The sequence below is a fragment of the Taudactylus pleione genome, unplaced genomic scaffold, assembly GCF_031769625.1.
Source record: "Taudactylus pleione unplaced genomic scaffold, aTauple2 ptg000109l, whole genome shotgun sequence".
NCBI lineage: Eukaryota > Metazoa > Chordata > Amphibia > Anura > Myobatrachidae > Taudactylus > Taudactylus pleione.
Window position 1 is genome coordinate 5,102,108 of NW_028284511.1, and position 15,316 is coordinate 5,117,423.

The 15,316-nt window shown below is 41.8% G+C and overlaps 1 protein-coding gene across 1 annotated transcript in view; it reads right to left on the bottom strand.

Moving 5' to 3' along the window:
• The window catches only part of MUC2 (mucin 2, oligomeric mucus/gel-forming), a 139,562-nt gene that overhangs the window by 89,704 nt on the left and 34,542 nt on the right, over nt 1-15,316 (bottom strand). The window contains exons 11-20 of the mRNA XM_088471030.1: nt 15,011-15,080; nt 14,719-14,856; nt 13,243-13,407; nt 10,721-10,815; nt 10,509-10,635; nt 9,198-9,453; nt 6,771-6,817; nt 6,232-6,332; nt 5,833-5,984; nt 3,961-4,099 (exon numbers count right to left, since the gene is read on the bottom strand). Of these exons, the coding sequence (XP_088327156.1) occupies nt 3,961-4,099; nt 5,833-5,984; nt 6,232-6,332; nt 6,771-6,817; nt 9,198-9,453; nt 10,509-10,635; nt 10,721-10,815; nt 13,243-13,407; nt 14,719-14,856; nt 15,011-15,080 (1,290 nt within the window). The remainder of the gene's footprint in view (nt 1-3,960; nt 4,100-5,832; nt 5,985-6,231; nt 6,333-6,770; nt 6,818-9,197; nt 9,454-10,508; nt 10,636-10,720; nt 10,816-13,242; nt 13,408-14,718; nt 14,857-15,010; nt 15,081-15,316) is intronic.

The following is a 15,316-nucleotide window of genomic DNA, read 5'->3' on the forward strand; positions in this document are numbered from 1 at the left end:
ACACACTGGGGCAATGTCGGGCTGATATGTCATTTCGCAATGACATCTCGCCGACATTGCCCAGTGTGTACACATGTTTGTGCGCTCTTGCGGTCGTTAGTGATGATCAAACCTAGCTATATCGCTAGCGGCCAGTGCATTGTTAATGAATGACGTAACGTTGATCATTCCCTCGTTAATTAAAGTCATCCAGTGTGGATGCACAATCACTGTTGACGGGCATTCGTTCCGATGTTGGAACGAATGCCCGTCGCTCCAGTGTATACCTAGCTTTACAGCTATACAAATAATAACATTGATTGTGCTATAATTTTGGTAATAAACAACAAAATAATAATTTATTTTGTGAAGATCTCAGCAGATCTAAAACCAGTTAAGGAATATTGGGCCTGATTCAGCCAAGATCGCAGTTGCTTACACGCACGCAATCAGCTGATTGTTGCGTACATACATCGCAGTGCACGGGTGCAAACCGGTCTCTGCGATCAGGACTGCGATCGCAGTGGATACGTAGACCCATGGCAGAGTGATTGACAGGAAGTGCCATTTGTGGGGGATGACGGGGGGTGGTCTAGCGAATGCAGGCGTGCCAGTGCTTTGGACGGTCGTGCATAAATTAGCCACTGCAATACCAGACGCAGCCTGAGGCCTCATAGCGTGCGCAGAAGTAACCAATTCCTGAGTGAGGTCTGACATGCCTTTACTGTGCGTATGGGTCCGATATTATTCAATGTTACCGATTGTTTAGCGATGTGGCCAAAGTATACAGATGTGAGTAAATGGGATGTGGGAGTCCTAATGTTAGGCTGCGATCGCAATGTGAATGCAATTATTTACATGTCACCGCTGATATTAGCAACTGCGTTGCGTGCGTATAATCCTTGCTGAATCAGGACCATTGTTAGGACTCTGAAATTTATATTTATAACTATTATTGCACAATTCCTTTTAGCACAACACCACACAAATGTTTTACATTTTAATACCACCCTTTTTTCACCTGTTCAAATTCAATTGTTTCCTCTGAGATATTTCTCAATATTGACCCAATAATTTGATATAATAATTGATTTATCTATAACATGCACTTATTTAAAGACATATAATATAACACATTCCATTCACCACTCATTTCTATGAAAACATTTACTTACAGTAAATACAGAGAACTTTTATTTTACCTGCTAAACCAGCTAGTACAACCCCACCTTGTACTAGCAAAGTTACAATTTTAAAAAGAACCACAAAAACCTTGTTGCATGCTATGATATAAATTTCTCACTTAAGAAATTCCAAATGTCATAATTGTCAGTGTTTGATGGATTCAGATAAACAATGAATACTATTCTAGAAAACAGATATTTAAACCGCTAATCCCCAAAATCTCACTTTCAAATATAAACACATGAAGGCAAATAGTTACTGTTAACCTGCTGCTCTGTTAAAAAGTAACCTCTTTATTATAACAAGGACAACATACTTAGGTCAATGCCCTAATATACAGGTAAAAAAAAGCTGAAACTGTAGTCTATGAAGATACTGTGTTATAATTGGCCCAGCTACAGTTTATGCAGCTACCAATCCACATAGTGCAATTCTGCAACACACTTGTGTTAGCGTGTCTGCTGTGTTCAAGAAGCACATCCCTATAAGGCAAGATGGCGGCCTGCTACAGAGGGGTGGAACAGTAGCACATCTAGCAAGGATGAAATATATATAGTTAACAGAGGGACAAGGGAACACCAAGTTATAGCCTTGACTTGCAGGCCCTGTGTATCTACAGTGACCAAGTAAAGTTAATGGGAATATAACTATTTTGATCTTTTTTGATATAAAGGAACATATGGGATGGGCAAACTTCAACTCACATGGGTGACTCATTTTTAAATTTCATAATCATGAGCACTCATTTTAGAACAAATAGAACTAAATGTGCTGCACGTGTCTCCCAAAATGATCCCATTGCCAACAAATCACCATAGAAAACTTTGATTGAAAGTATCAAAACGGGGCTTCATTTTGTCATCTCTTACAGTATGTCTTCAAATAAATAAATCCATTAACAAGGTCCAGTAACTGTATTAATGTGTGTGGCTAACAATCACATCAGGCCGGCTAAGTCTGCCAGAAAATCAATCAGTTAGTTTCAAAAATGTTGGTTAGCCGGATCAGTGTGGTGTGTTTTCTGGCATAGTTTCAACTCAATTGTCTTTTACTATACCATATCCAAATAGATTTGTGCACTTGTGAACACTGAGGATTTTGAAATGTGGGTATTTTATGTGATCTATAATTTAGCGCGAGTCTAGTCATTCTGCAATCAAACCATTCTTCCAGAAACTGGCAAATGAGTGTGAGATTTTTTCCTTCAATAAAATGGTTAAAAAAAACAGCCTGCAGTGTAATAGTGTATCAATTCATAATATCTTCATACGTATTCTAACAAATGAACCTGCGTTCATCACAACAGGCCGTCATGGGTAAAAAGAGAAAAAAATATTAGTACAGTAGTTTAAACTTTGCTACTTCAAATGTTGGGTGTTGCTGGAGAGGCTGAGGGGGAGATTTATCAAAGCATGGAGAGAGATAAAGTGGATAGAGATAAAGCACCAAAAAATCAGCTCCTAACTGTCATTTTACAGGCTGCGTTTGAAAATTGACAGTTTGGAGCTGATTGGTTGGTACTTTATCTCTCTCTTAGTACATCTACTCCTGAGGGCGTTGTTTTAAACTTGGTGGTGTGATGAGCTTCATGCTATCTTTCTATTCAAGAGCATTGGAAGGTTCATAGTTTGATCTTGTTGTGTAGCTTTCCTGAATCACGGCGCACTAGAGAATCAGTATGTTTTTCACGGCACTCCTAGGAAAAAAGTTTCTTATTGAGAATTCAGCAAAAATTATTAAATGAAGTAAATTGTGCTTACCTGTCATCTGTAGACTCAGTTATGTGGTGGTGGACAGGAATGTGCTTCTGTTTGACTATATATTTTATAATTGACAGACACCAGCACTGGTTTTGCCTATCACATTGACCATGAATAATTTGATTTGGTCCTGAACCTCTAACCCATGGCACCCCTGCAAGTGCCATGGCACCCAGTTTGGGAACTACTGAGTTAGTCAATGCATGATGTGAAGAGAACGCTATTCAGTTTTAGTAACATTATAACTCTATAGAGCCAAATATTCTATAGTTATAGATGGCTTAGATTAGATCAAGCAAGTATAAAAATATAGACAAAAAGGGACTGATTCTGAGTTGGGAGCAAAGCAAAACAAGCAAGTACTGCATCTTTGCACCTTGGTAAAACCATGTTGCACAGCAGGAAGGGCAGATTTAAAATGTGCAGAGAGATTTAGATTTGGGAGGGGTCTGTCCGAACTGAAATATAAATTGCAGTGTAAACATAAAGCTGTCCAGCATTCGTTGGCTACAAGCAAAAGCAGCCAGTATTTACCCTACATGCAAAACAAAACAAAGAAAACTAAATGCATTTGCACCAGGGTGTAAGGTGTGCGGTGCACACGGGCCCCTGGGTCCAGGGGGGGCACACGGCACACTCTGCACCTATATTTTTTAATACTTACCCCTCCGAAGTCCCGCGTCGGCTGTAACGCTGCACAAACCACTTGGAAAACGACCGCCGTGACCATTTTCCCGGCATCTTGCGCATGCACAGTAGGGAAATCGCGGGGAAAATGGCGGCATGCGCAGTTTACTCTTGGCACAGACTAGTGCCCAGAATTTACTGCTGCAGTGATGCAGCCAGCCACCAGGGAGAGAGGAGGGGGCTCCCTCCTCTCTTAATACGTCTCTGATTTGCACTCCTTGCATTGCATCATGGTTACTTGCTTGTTTTGCTTTGCATAGAGTAACAGATGGACATGAAGCATAGTACAGTGTTACAGAAGTTTGTTTTTGGTGTTGGTAATATTAGAATAATATCTGGAGTCCCTTACCTGGGCAGCCACAAATTCACAATTTCCATCAAAGTCATATAACTTGTCATCAAAAGTGATATAATGACCGTTTCCATAGATTGTACAGGTGCCGTAACATATAACATTAGTGCAGCTCCATCTTCCGCTCTGACAAAGGCTGCAAATTAATTCACGCTATTAAATTGACATTATAAGTAAATATATATGAATATTAATATGAAACTTCATTGCAGGTTACATAATGTAAAATAAATAAGCCTGATCTGTAATGTCTACTGACGTATCTGACCACATTATATCATTATTGATCATTGGATACATAAATAATATTATCAGTTTTGTCATTCATTTTTGCAATATGATTGAATTATATGCATGTTTGTTCTGTGTTCATTCACAGGACTGCAACAAATGTAAAAGAACAGAATGTGGCAGGTAAAAGAGGTAGTGGATTAGTTTCAAGTCTTTTGAACATGTTTGCAGATTTCAGCGGAGAAATAGTTTATGTCACCATCTTGTAGAGAACTGACAATCATAGTCACATTATAATCTTATTGTCTATACTGCTAGTGGCTGTGCAGTAGTACATTATTAGTGCAACTACCCCTCATTGGTTTCTGTTCAATATAAGAGTGTTCTTCCAAGCAAAGCCCCCACGTGTCTCCACAGTTCATCAGCAGTGTGCAGAGCAATGATCCATGTATAAAATAGAAAAAAGCAAGGGGCTCTGGGCCTGATTCAGAGCCGGACGCTCTGACCAGAGCGCTCGCTCTGAATCAGGGCCCTCCTACCTAAAAATGGAGCGGCCTCTTGGACTCTCGCATAGCTGTGGGTTACCACCCACAGCTTATGCGAGCGCCCATGATGATGGTCGCGATGGTCAAGACCATCGCGACCATCGGGCTTGCGACGAGACCCTGCGGTAGGGTCTCGCTGCCGCAAGCCCTGGAGTGCTTTTGGCTCTATCAGAGCCAAAATCACTCCCACTGACATCACTAGTGATGTCAGTGGGGCCGGCTCCAGACGGAAGGCGTTCCCATGGGAACGCCTCCGTCTGGGCAGCAACGCCCCCGGCACGCCCACCAAAGGGGGCGTGCTGTCAATCACCATCGACAGTACGCCCCCTTTGGTGCGAGACCCATAGTGACAGCTTGGCTGTCGCTATGTGGGTCTCGCGCATGTGCACGACGGAGCTCCCTCCAACGTGCGCATGCGCATTAGGGCACCATCGTCCCGCTTGCGAGCATCCTGCGCTCGCGAGCGGGTCTGAATTAGGCCCTCTGTGGGGCCTGGGGGGGATTGAAGAGTGGATTATAGGGCAATATGGCAACTTCATTTTAAAATCATCACTGTTTTAGGTGTCTATTTGCTAAGGTGAATGGGTCCGTTATACAAATGGGAACAGTAGTTTCCGCATATTTTAAAAAACTGACCTATTCATCATTGCTCAGAACGCTGACAGTTTTTGTAGCCTAATTGTGGGATCTGTTGCCATCTTTAGATGGTGTTAGCCAGCTGAGCCCTGCTACTACCTATAGGAAGAGGATCCGAAGTGCGAAAAGGGATCCCTTTGCTGTGCCCATTCGGATCCCCCTCGCTGTGCACATGCGTGACCTAAGCTTACACACTGGCAGTAGCACGGCCTTTCGTCACTAGTAATTAGTAGCGATGGTTTGGCTGCTAGGGGCCGGAGCACAGCTGCTTTTTTGCAGCAGCTGTCCGGAACTTAATTGCTCTGGTGAAATTGGGTCTGTTGCTGCAAATTGTGCATGGGGCTACTGCATGTTAATAATGAATAGACCCCTTGGACACTATATGGATGGTCCAAACCATTTAGATAAAACTTTAGATTTAGACTTTGTCACATTTATCACAAACATATTACATTACCATGTGTTGCAGTCCACCTTGACCTTAGTCCCATGGGGAAATATATCTTCATTATGGACACAAGGACACCTGTTTTCAGGAACACATCCTCCAGCCCCATCATCTAGAAGACCATTGGGGCAAACACATCCTGAGATGCACTCCGTCTGAAACTAAGTTAGCAGAAAGTACAGGTTATTATTTTGTGTTATCCTCATCATATACTGTAAAAATCAGCCAAACAGTTGTGTTCAAATTAGGCATAGCATGGTATGTATTGTATGAGGTCAGTGTTAGCAGTATGCACACTACATAACAGGTTTTGGCACAATAGCGTAGGCTATGTAACCATAAATATATTATAACTTAGGATTTCATTGCTTCAAATGTAACATCAGAATAAAAATAAAATAAACGTACATATTCCACGCTGAGCGTCTTGCAGCTCCTGTGACTGTAGGCTCCTGAAACAACTGATTGGACCTTGTTACAGTCAAAGTAGACCTTCCCTTCGGAGCAAGCTGTAAAGAGACCAGGAGTCTTTATGTATGGAATAACTAGTCTTGGAATGAACAATTAAATGTGTAGAATATATTATTTGCGCACATTACCCAATACACAATACATTATTAGCTTATATTATTCAGTAACATTGTGGCAATTGTATAAATGCAATTTTTTTTAGTTTTGTGCATCAGTGTGACATGACTTGTTTACATCGTCATTTAATGGTAACATTACTTATATAATTGGGCAGCACTGACGGAAAACATGGTATATTCATATTCATTATTGTTTTCTGCAAACTATTTTATACTTTAGATATAATGATGGAGTACTGTGTGATATACTGTACATATATTGAAACTTGTTTGTAATGTTTGTTATTATTATGTCAGCTCCCAATGTTGATGTGTAACATTTGTATGATAATACTTGAAGCAGCCTTTTTTCCTTACTGTCATTGACGTGAGTACTGCAAATGAGTTTCCCATTGTGGCACGAGCTGGGGGTAAAAAATGAAATACATCATTAGCATTTCTATGTAAATACTCATAATAGACTTATACTGTTTATACAGTTATTAAACTACGGATAAGATATGGTTTATCTTCGATGGTGTCTCAGTAATAACATTGCAGCAAAAGACATGTCATTATCATTAGTTTTTGCAGCTGTAAGTAAAATCTACACAGGTATATTGGGATTGTGCCTAAAGTGACCATTGGTTCCTAATTTTTAAATAATATTTACAATTTTATTAACTTTAAATATAGAAAGATAGAAAATTCAGAGCAGCACTGGGTTCTTCAGTGACCAACATCACTAAGGAACCCAGCGGTTCTCTAAAATTTACTTTGGGGGATTATAGACTAATTTTCAATACACTTATTTCTGTGATGGTATTATGCTATGGTATATTATATTTTCATTAAATGACATAAGAGAGAAGAAATCATAAGGCTCATTCACAAATCCATATACCAAGTCTCAAACGATAATGGAAACTCTTCATTGTTTATTTCTTCACCTTGTGGTGTTATTGAACATAGAGTCACCCCTTTCTGCTTTATTATATTTGATTACCTATCAGCACCATAACAAGGCAGCAGTGGCCCTGTGCCAGCCCTGCCCCTTAAACTCGTGACATCATGACATCACACCTAAGCAGCAGGGAAGCCATACACATGGAGAGGGCATACTGCAGATGGAATCTGATGAATCTGGGCCATCTCAATGGAGTGTTCATTCCCATGCTGGCTGCCTCAGGAGAATAAGTGGAAGGCTAGGTTTACAGGCAGACTTGGATGACCAAAAACAGGCTGGTTCCATAAGGGATCATTTAAGAACAGCCAAAAATCAGGCATCGGGATAGGAATGAAAATGCCACGTCAGTAATGGGTAGCTGGTATAGAAACTCCCAGCTGGACATAGAAGCACAGATACCTGTTGCTTTGGCACCACAGTGTGTGAGGAGCTCTCCTTTTAAACAAGACACTGCTAAGTAGTAGCTGGAAATTTTATTTATTATTTATTACCAGTTATTTATATAGCGCACACATATTCCGCAGCACTTTACCATACCTCCCAACATGACCCTCTCCAGGAGAGACACAATGCTCTGGTCCTGGACTTCCCTGGTAAGAGGTGAGGCTGCAGCGCAGTTCAAAAGTCAAATAGGGGAGACACACGAACTGTCATTTCACACACTGCCAAACATCATTGGCTGGGACTCACTGGCAGTTGGTGTGACTCCCCTATTTGAATTTTGGACTGTACTGCAGCCCCGCCGTGCATGATCAGCTCACTGCGATCGGGATTACAATAGCAGAGAGCACGCAGAGACATTGAAAAGTGATTGACAGGAAGTGCCGTTTGTGAGTGGTAATTGGGGGGGTGGTCAGCCTAACGTTAACGTGCCAGTGCGTCTGACCGCCGTTGCATGGGGATACATAAATCAGCCACTGCTATTGCATATGCAGCCTGGTATCCCTCTGCATGCAGGAAGCTTGGCAACTTCTGCGGCAGGGTCATGTCAACCACAACTGTGCTCTTGGGTTCGATGGTTCTCAATGTTACCGATGTTTCTGTAGATTTGCTGAGTATTTCGGATGTAAGAGTGAACGTAAGGGGAAGTGTGTATGTAATGCTGGGCGTCTGCTTCCTGTGCTGCGATGGTAGTGCAAATGCATTCATTAGCATATTTTCGCTTTGGCCAGGTGCATGTGAACGCAGATGTGCGATTCGTGCTGAATCAGGCCCTATATTCCGTACCACATGCTCACACATATACACACTAGGGTTAATTTTTATTGGGATCCATTTAACCTAACAGTATATTTTTGGAGTGTGGGAGGAAACTGGAGCACCCGGAGGAAATTTACGCAAGTATGGGGAGAATATACAAACTCCACACAGTTAGGGCTGTAGTGGGAATCGAACCCAAGACCTCAGTGCTGCGAGCTATACATCACATTGGAGCATTGATGGCCCAAAGGAACACCATTGAGCATACATGTTACAAATCTTCTGTAAGTAATGGCAAGTCAGAGTCTGCAGGGTGACAGGCCTAAGGCCTGCTGTATCACAGTTCATAAACAGCTTGTACAAGAGTACTGAACTCATTTCAAATCAGCACAGACAGGCAGAAAAAAAAAGACCCTGGAACAGGTTCACAATAGAGAACCAATTCTTAGAGTATAAAGCTTTACTAAGATTTGATAATGGTGGCACCAAGATCTACTGTACCAAGCTTCCCCAATTATTTTACTAAATCAACAAGGATGGATTAAATGCCCTGAAATAGAGCCATCATTTTCTATGTTAAACTCTTAGAATTATGAGTTTCAGTGTCATAGTTGTACAGTGTCTTATTCAACCCTTACCAACGTTCATTCTGTTTGTACATCACATCCAGTGGATTCAGGTAGTTGCCATGGTAATAGCACGAACACTTGGATTTAGATACACACTGGTCCTTCTCATTTAGGTACTCTCCTTCAGGACAGCCACAGCCATCTACTGGCGTGAACACACTAGTGCAAGCTTTCTCTCCCTCTGCCAAGGAACGACATGTCGGCTGACACGTAGTCAGGTTATACAGATAGACTTGGGAAGATGGGCAAGAGGTAATGTCCTTTTCTGCAGGACATAAAGCAAAAGAGAACTGTTTTACAGAGCATTGAAATCAGGGAACTCTTTTTGTGTGTTTGCATATGTTACATATTAAACTTGTTTAATTTGACAGATATTTATAGAACAAGAAGTAAATAACAAATCATGTTGCCTTTTTATGTGTGTAAAGGATATGACCTGTAGTTCAAATTTGCAGCATACAGTATCTCTAGATTTAATTAATGGAGTGCTATATATAATGTATGAATACCAGGACATAATATACTACCCTAAGTAAAATTGTAAATTGCTGTAGTACCCATAAGAGGTAAAGAGGTCATTATAAATTATTTGGCTGATGTGCAGTAAAAAGGAGTATATAAACAATGGGCCACCCAATAAATTGCAAAGGTAGTGCCATTTCCCATAACCTTGGCTGGTAGCAGCAACATCAGGGGACCCCCTGAATTTCCTGTTACTGGCAGTAGGCAATTACGCCAGGGCTGGTGGCACAATAGAAGGGAAACACGCAGCATTGAATCCTGGGTATACACTAAACGGGTATATCTGCAGATGATAGTTGTTCGTACACACTGAACAACCGTCATCTTCTGTGTTCAGTGTGTAGGAGGAGGCGGGGGACGGGTTGGGGGCCTGTCCACCCCCTTCCCCGCGGCTGCCGCTGCATGTGTTCGGGCGGTCTGCAGTGCAGTACACACTGTCTGCAAACATATCTGTCCATCGGCTGTGCAGCACAGCCAATGCAATATGTCTGCCAACATCGTTCACAGACATATTGCGGATACACACTGGCCGATGGGCAGCAGATATATTGGCCGATCAATTGATCGGCCAATCTATCTGTCAGTGTGTATCCAGCTAAGTGTCAAATAGCCCTGGGCTAGTCAGAATGGTTTCCTAGGGCATCAGGCTTGATTTAAAAAGAATGGGCCCCTCCAACCCCAGGAAAACCAACCACCTTGCCGATAGCATTAGAACTAATACCAACACCCTGGTGTTCCCAATATTGCCTGTCCACCCTGTCTTCTCTATATACAATATTGCTTGTTCAAGCCACTTACCACATATGCCGTTTCTCCATGCCCACAGGATGATCCCTTTGGCAGCGCAGGCTCTGACGTAGGATGAGACAGCAGCGCACATGCAGATCTCACTGTCTTTACAGTTACACGAGTCATAACGACATCTCTGTCAGGTGCAAAAAAAAAGTCGGAAACTATAGTAAATGAGGATCTACATGAACGGGTGACTGTACACATTCAGTGATACTGACCTTTGCATATTCAGTTGGGTCTATTGCAGAATGACATATGGCAAATTGAGTCTCTTCTTTTTCCAACCTAGAACACCAGAAGTCTGCATAGTTTTCTGCACAAAAAAAGGAACAATGTCATTTAAATCTAATTGAAACATGTGGTCAACTGGAAAAAGACAAAACATTGGTTTGCTAAAAGGAAAACCATTCATAGTCTCAATACTAATTGCCAGTAACATGGGAAACTGACGGCAGCACCTGCAGCTCTTTGGGGTCTATTTACTAAGCCTTGGATGGAGATAAAGAAGACGGAGATAAAGTACCAGCCAACCAGCTCCTAATTGTCACTTTCAAACAGAGCCTGTGACATGGCAGTTAGGACCTGATTGGCTGGTACTCTATCTCTGTTCACTTCATCTCCAACAAAGGCTTAGTAAATAGACCCCTTTGTCAGTTAGTACAGAGAATTTGACTGGGCTATCCATAAACATCTCAGTAATGCTGAGTACACACCTGAATGATGGTGTAACGATATATCACACACACTACACGATCCACCGTATGACAATGTAACAGTATCATGCCATCAATGGAATAGTCCCATCTGATGTGCAGCACAATAGATGGGACAATACAACAACTGGAGTCACCGGGTATGTTGACACCGGTGCACACTCAGGATACCCCAACGCACCTGAGGCACACCCGGCTGCAAAATCGCGGGTGATCCCGATAACATCACTCCGGGGGCAGCCCATGGAGACTGGGCAGTCTGCACTGTTAGCTCCTCTTATATAACAGGAGCTGGGTGCTGCAGGAGAATGTCACACTGCAGCACCTGGCTCCCGTCACCCCTTGAGGGTGTCACCCGGGTGTGCGGCCCGCACCCCCCTCATGACGCCACTGGATGCAACCACCTATTTCATCAAACAATGAATTAGGTGGATTTGCCCGTACACACTATACAATGGTCATTGCGATCCATGGCAGATCGCAAGATCGGACGATATATCAGAAAGTGTGTACCCAGCTGAACGCTGGCTTGCACCTCTAAAGTGAATAAGTTTCCATTATCTTAACAGTGTTCAGTATTTAAATTGAATAAATAATTTGCTATGTTCTTATTGTTTATGGTCTGTGTTCAGTATTTAAATTGAATAAATAATTTGCTATGTTCTTATTGTTTATGGTTTGCTAACTATAATAAATTGTACTATATATGTATATGTCTACAACAAGAATGAGTAAAATTTTCAAACCTTGAAAAATAAAATTACTGAACATTTTATTGAAAAAAAATAGTAACCAAAATGTTTGCTGACATACTGTAAAGGGTGATGCAGAGTAAATACAATGCCAGTTCGCATAGTGTATCTTATGTGAAATCATGCTGCAATTGCGATTATGCACGCAGTTAAACTGCAATAGTATGCTAATTCATTGGGATCACTATTTCGTTGCAGCACTACACAAGGACACCCAATTTACTTAGCACACATACGTACTGTTTAACAAGACTGCAAAACCATCAGTACAACTGAGCACCATCGCAGCCTCACGCACACTTGCACAAGCTTGGACCTTGCTCAGAAATTGCTAACTTCCACGCAAGTTATGAGACCTCAGACTGCATATGCCATCACAGTGGCTAATTTATACAGGCGCTTGCAATGGCATGCAAAGGCACTAGGACACCTGAATTTCGCAGACCACCCCCCCCCCCGTCACCTCCCACAAATGGCACTTACTGTCAGTCATTCTGCGATGGACATGCATAGTCAATACGATCGCAGCGGCCGGTTCGCACAAGCGCACAGCGATGCATTCGCATGAGCAGAACAAAACAATTGCCCGATTGCGTGCCTAATCGCAGTTGCGTACGGTAGTGAATCAGGCCCTTTGTCCATTGCCCGGGCATAGGTTATATCTGTGCATGGCTAAACAAAAGGTTGTCTCTGAGGTTTTTCTCATATGGGAAGCTGTCTCTGATATATTAGAGAAGTGTTTGAAGCTTATTTGATGCCTAATAATTAATGTGTATTTTGCAAACAAAACTAATGGCTATAAGCATAGGCATAAGTATAAGTGATAAAAATCTGGTGTAAACCGAGCACATATGTTGCTGGGGCCCATCTGAGATAATCACAGCTTTGCATATACATATAGTCATATACATATAGCTGCAGCTTTTTAAGAGAATGCTATTGTGCCTACTGTACATTCCAGTGTACAATTGCAGCTAACTCTACATCAGTCCAGTATAGTATATGTAAGATACCATGTAAAGCAATTTCTAAGGGCAAGGGTCACATTTTTTTTAATGCTTTTTAATCATGATCAGGTATTATTATGTTATATTAAAGATTATAGTGATTGCAACCTTGAGACTGAAGAAATTATTTTAGATGTCTGGCATAGTCTGATATACCAATCTGATATAACTGGTTACAAATATCCTATCTTTTGTTACACAGTATATATACTGTATAGTAATTTAGCATTATCATGGACCCTAATTACATAATTAAATGCATTCTTACTGTTTTCAATGCTGAGGCTGCAGGGATCGTCCAGCCAGTCTGATATGTCGTGGCAGCTGGGTTGGGCTTTCCACGTATTGGCAAAAGCTGATGCCGTGGCTTCTACTAGTCCCCCTGATGTTTTAAAATCATCTCCTTCCTTATAATTGAAGTTTCCACAAAGACCTATAACACAAAAATGACTCGTTACATTTTTATAATACATCTAATTAAAATAAAATATAAGATATTAGAGATATCACACCAGAAAAATAATATCAAGCGATATAAAAATATTGTATGCAGCTTTTATTTCTTTAGTATTATTATTATTGGTGATTTGTAAGGTGTCACAGTGCTCTCTAATGCTGGTCATTGGGGAAAACATACATAAAACATAAAACATACATAAGCATAGACATAAAGGTTATACAGAGAACAGAAAATAGTTTTGGTAGCATCATTGGTAAGGAAAAAGCATATAGTGGCACTACTTGGAAGGTGGAGGTAACAGGATTGGAAGAGAGGCTGGAAGTGAGGAATAAAACACAGAGTAGAGGCAAAAGTGATACCCAGGCAGCAGATTATGGTCTCTGGGGAAATAGCTGAGTTATTGGTGGTGAGGAAGAATTGAAGGGGAGGAGGGAATATCACAAGCTCGGTTTTGGACGTGATGAGCTTTGATAATATTAGGACATCCATGTGATTACACAAGATAATAAAGAAGGGATGAGGTCAGGGGAGGAACATCTGGGGCTTGTCAGCATAGATGAGGTACTGGAGACTGAATGAAGTCATTAGTTCCCCAAGAGATGAGATGTACAGTGAGAAGTGATGGCAGACAACAGGGCCCTGTGGGACTCAAACAGATAGTGGGGGAAGAAGGGAGCATATGACAGAAGTAGAGACACAAAAGGAGCTGTGCAATAGGTAGGGAGTAAACCAGGAAAGAACTGTGTCTCAAATCCCAGTGTCGTGAGGCGGGTGTGATATGTATTACCGCTGGCCACATGGCCAGCGGTTCAAATCCCGACAGCGGCTGCCCAACAAAGGAGGAAATCACGATCATCCTAAAGGTAAGTATAAACTAATCTAATTCTACTCCTTAACCCTAACCCTCCTTTAGGGTGCCTAACCCTAACCTCCCCCCTGTGCCTAACCCTAACCCCCCTCTAAGTGCCTAAACCTAACCCCCCCCTTCCCCGCTGCCTAAACCTAAGTCCCCCGGGGGGTGCCTAACCCTAACCTCTCCCTTGGGGTGCCTAACCCTAACCCTCCCTCCCCCTAGCCTAACCCTAACCTCCCGGGGGGGTACCTAACCCTAAGACCCCCCCAGGAGCCCTAGACCTAACCCTCCCCTCCGCGCGGCTGTCCGCTGCGGCGCCCGGCATCAATTTGATCAGGATGCCAGGCGCCGGTCTCCCGGCGTCGGTAAAATTACAGGCGTCTAGATTTATCTATCATTTTGTACACATAGTGAATCAGAATTTAAGTGACCTTGCAGTTGACTCCTAGCAGATTTCTCCATAGTGATGTACAGCTGCATTAGGGGTAACAGCTGAATCTGAATCTGGAGACCGTAAGTGACTTGAGCAATGATATAGGAATTAGAGGGCTGAAGAATGGTGAAACTGGCTGTGGAGGAAACACAGGGAGACAGAATTGGTTTTCATCACATAAAGTTATTTCTTTATCTCATACAATATAGTTAAATGATTACATTGATATGTTATATACTTGTATCTAAATGATATTTTGCTGTACATTGAAATACTGTTGGAGATTTTACCTGTGACATGAGGCAGAGTGATTTTAAGCTCATTCAATAATACGGTACCATCTGCTTTGAAGGTCACAACCTAAAGGAATTAAGTGATATTAGAGTTATTGTGGTGCATTATATTGTTAGTCTCTTCTCTCTTATGTTATTTCCAATAGGATGTAGAGAGGGGTAAGACCATAGAGTACATATATGGTATTACTAATAGAAAATAGACATTACAGTTGGAGAAACTTTTTATAGGAATGTTCTGGCTTCCTGTAAGCTGTGATTGGTCGGTGATGTTTCTCATGGTTACCAGGTATTGGTATATAC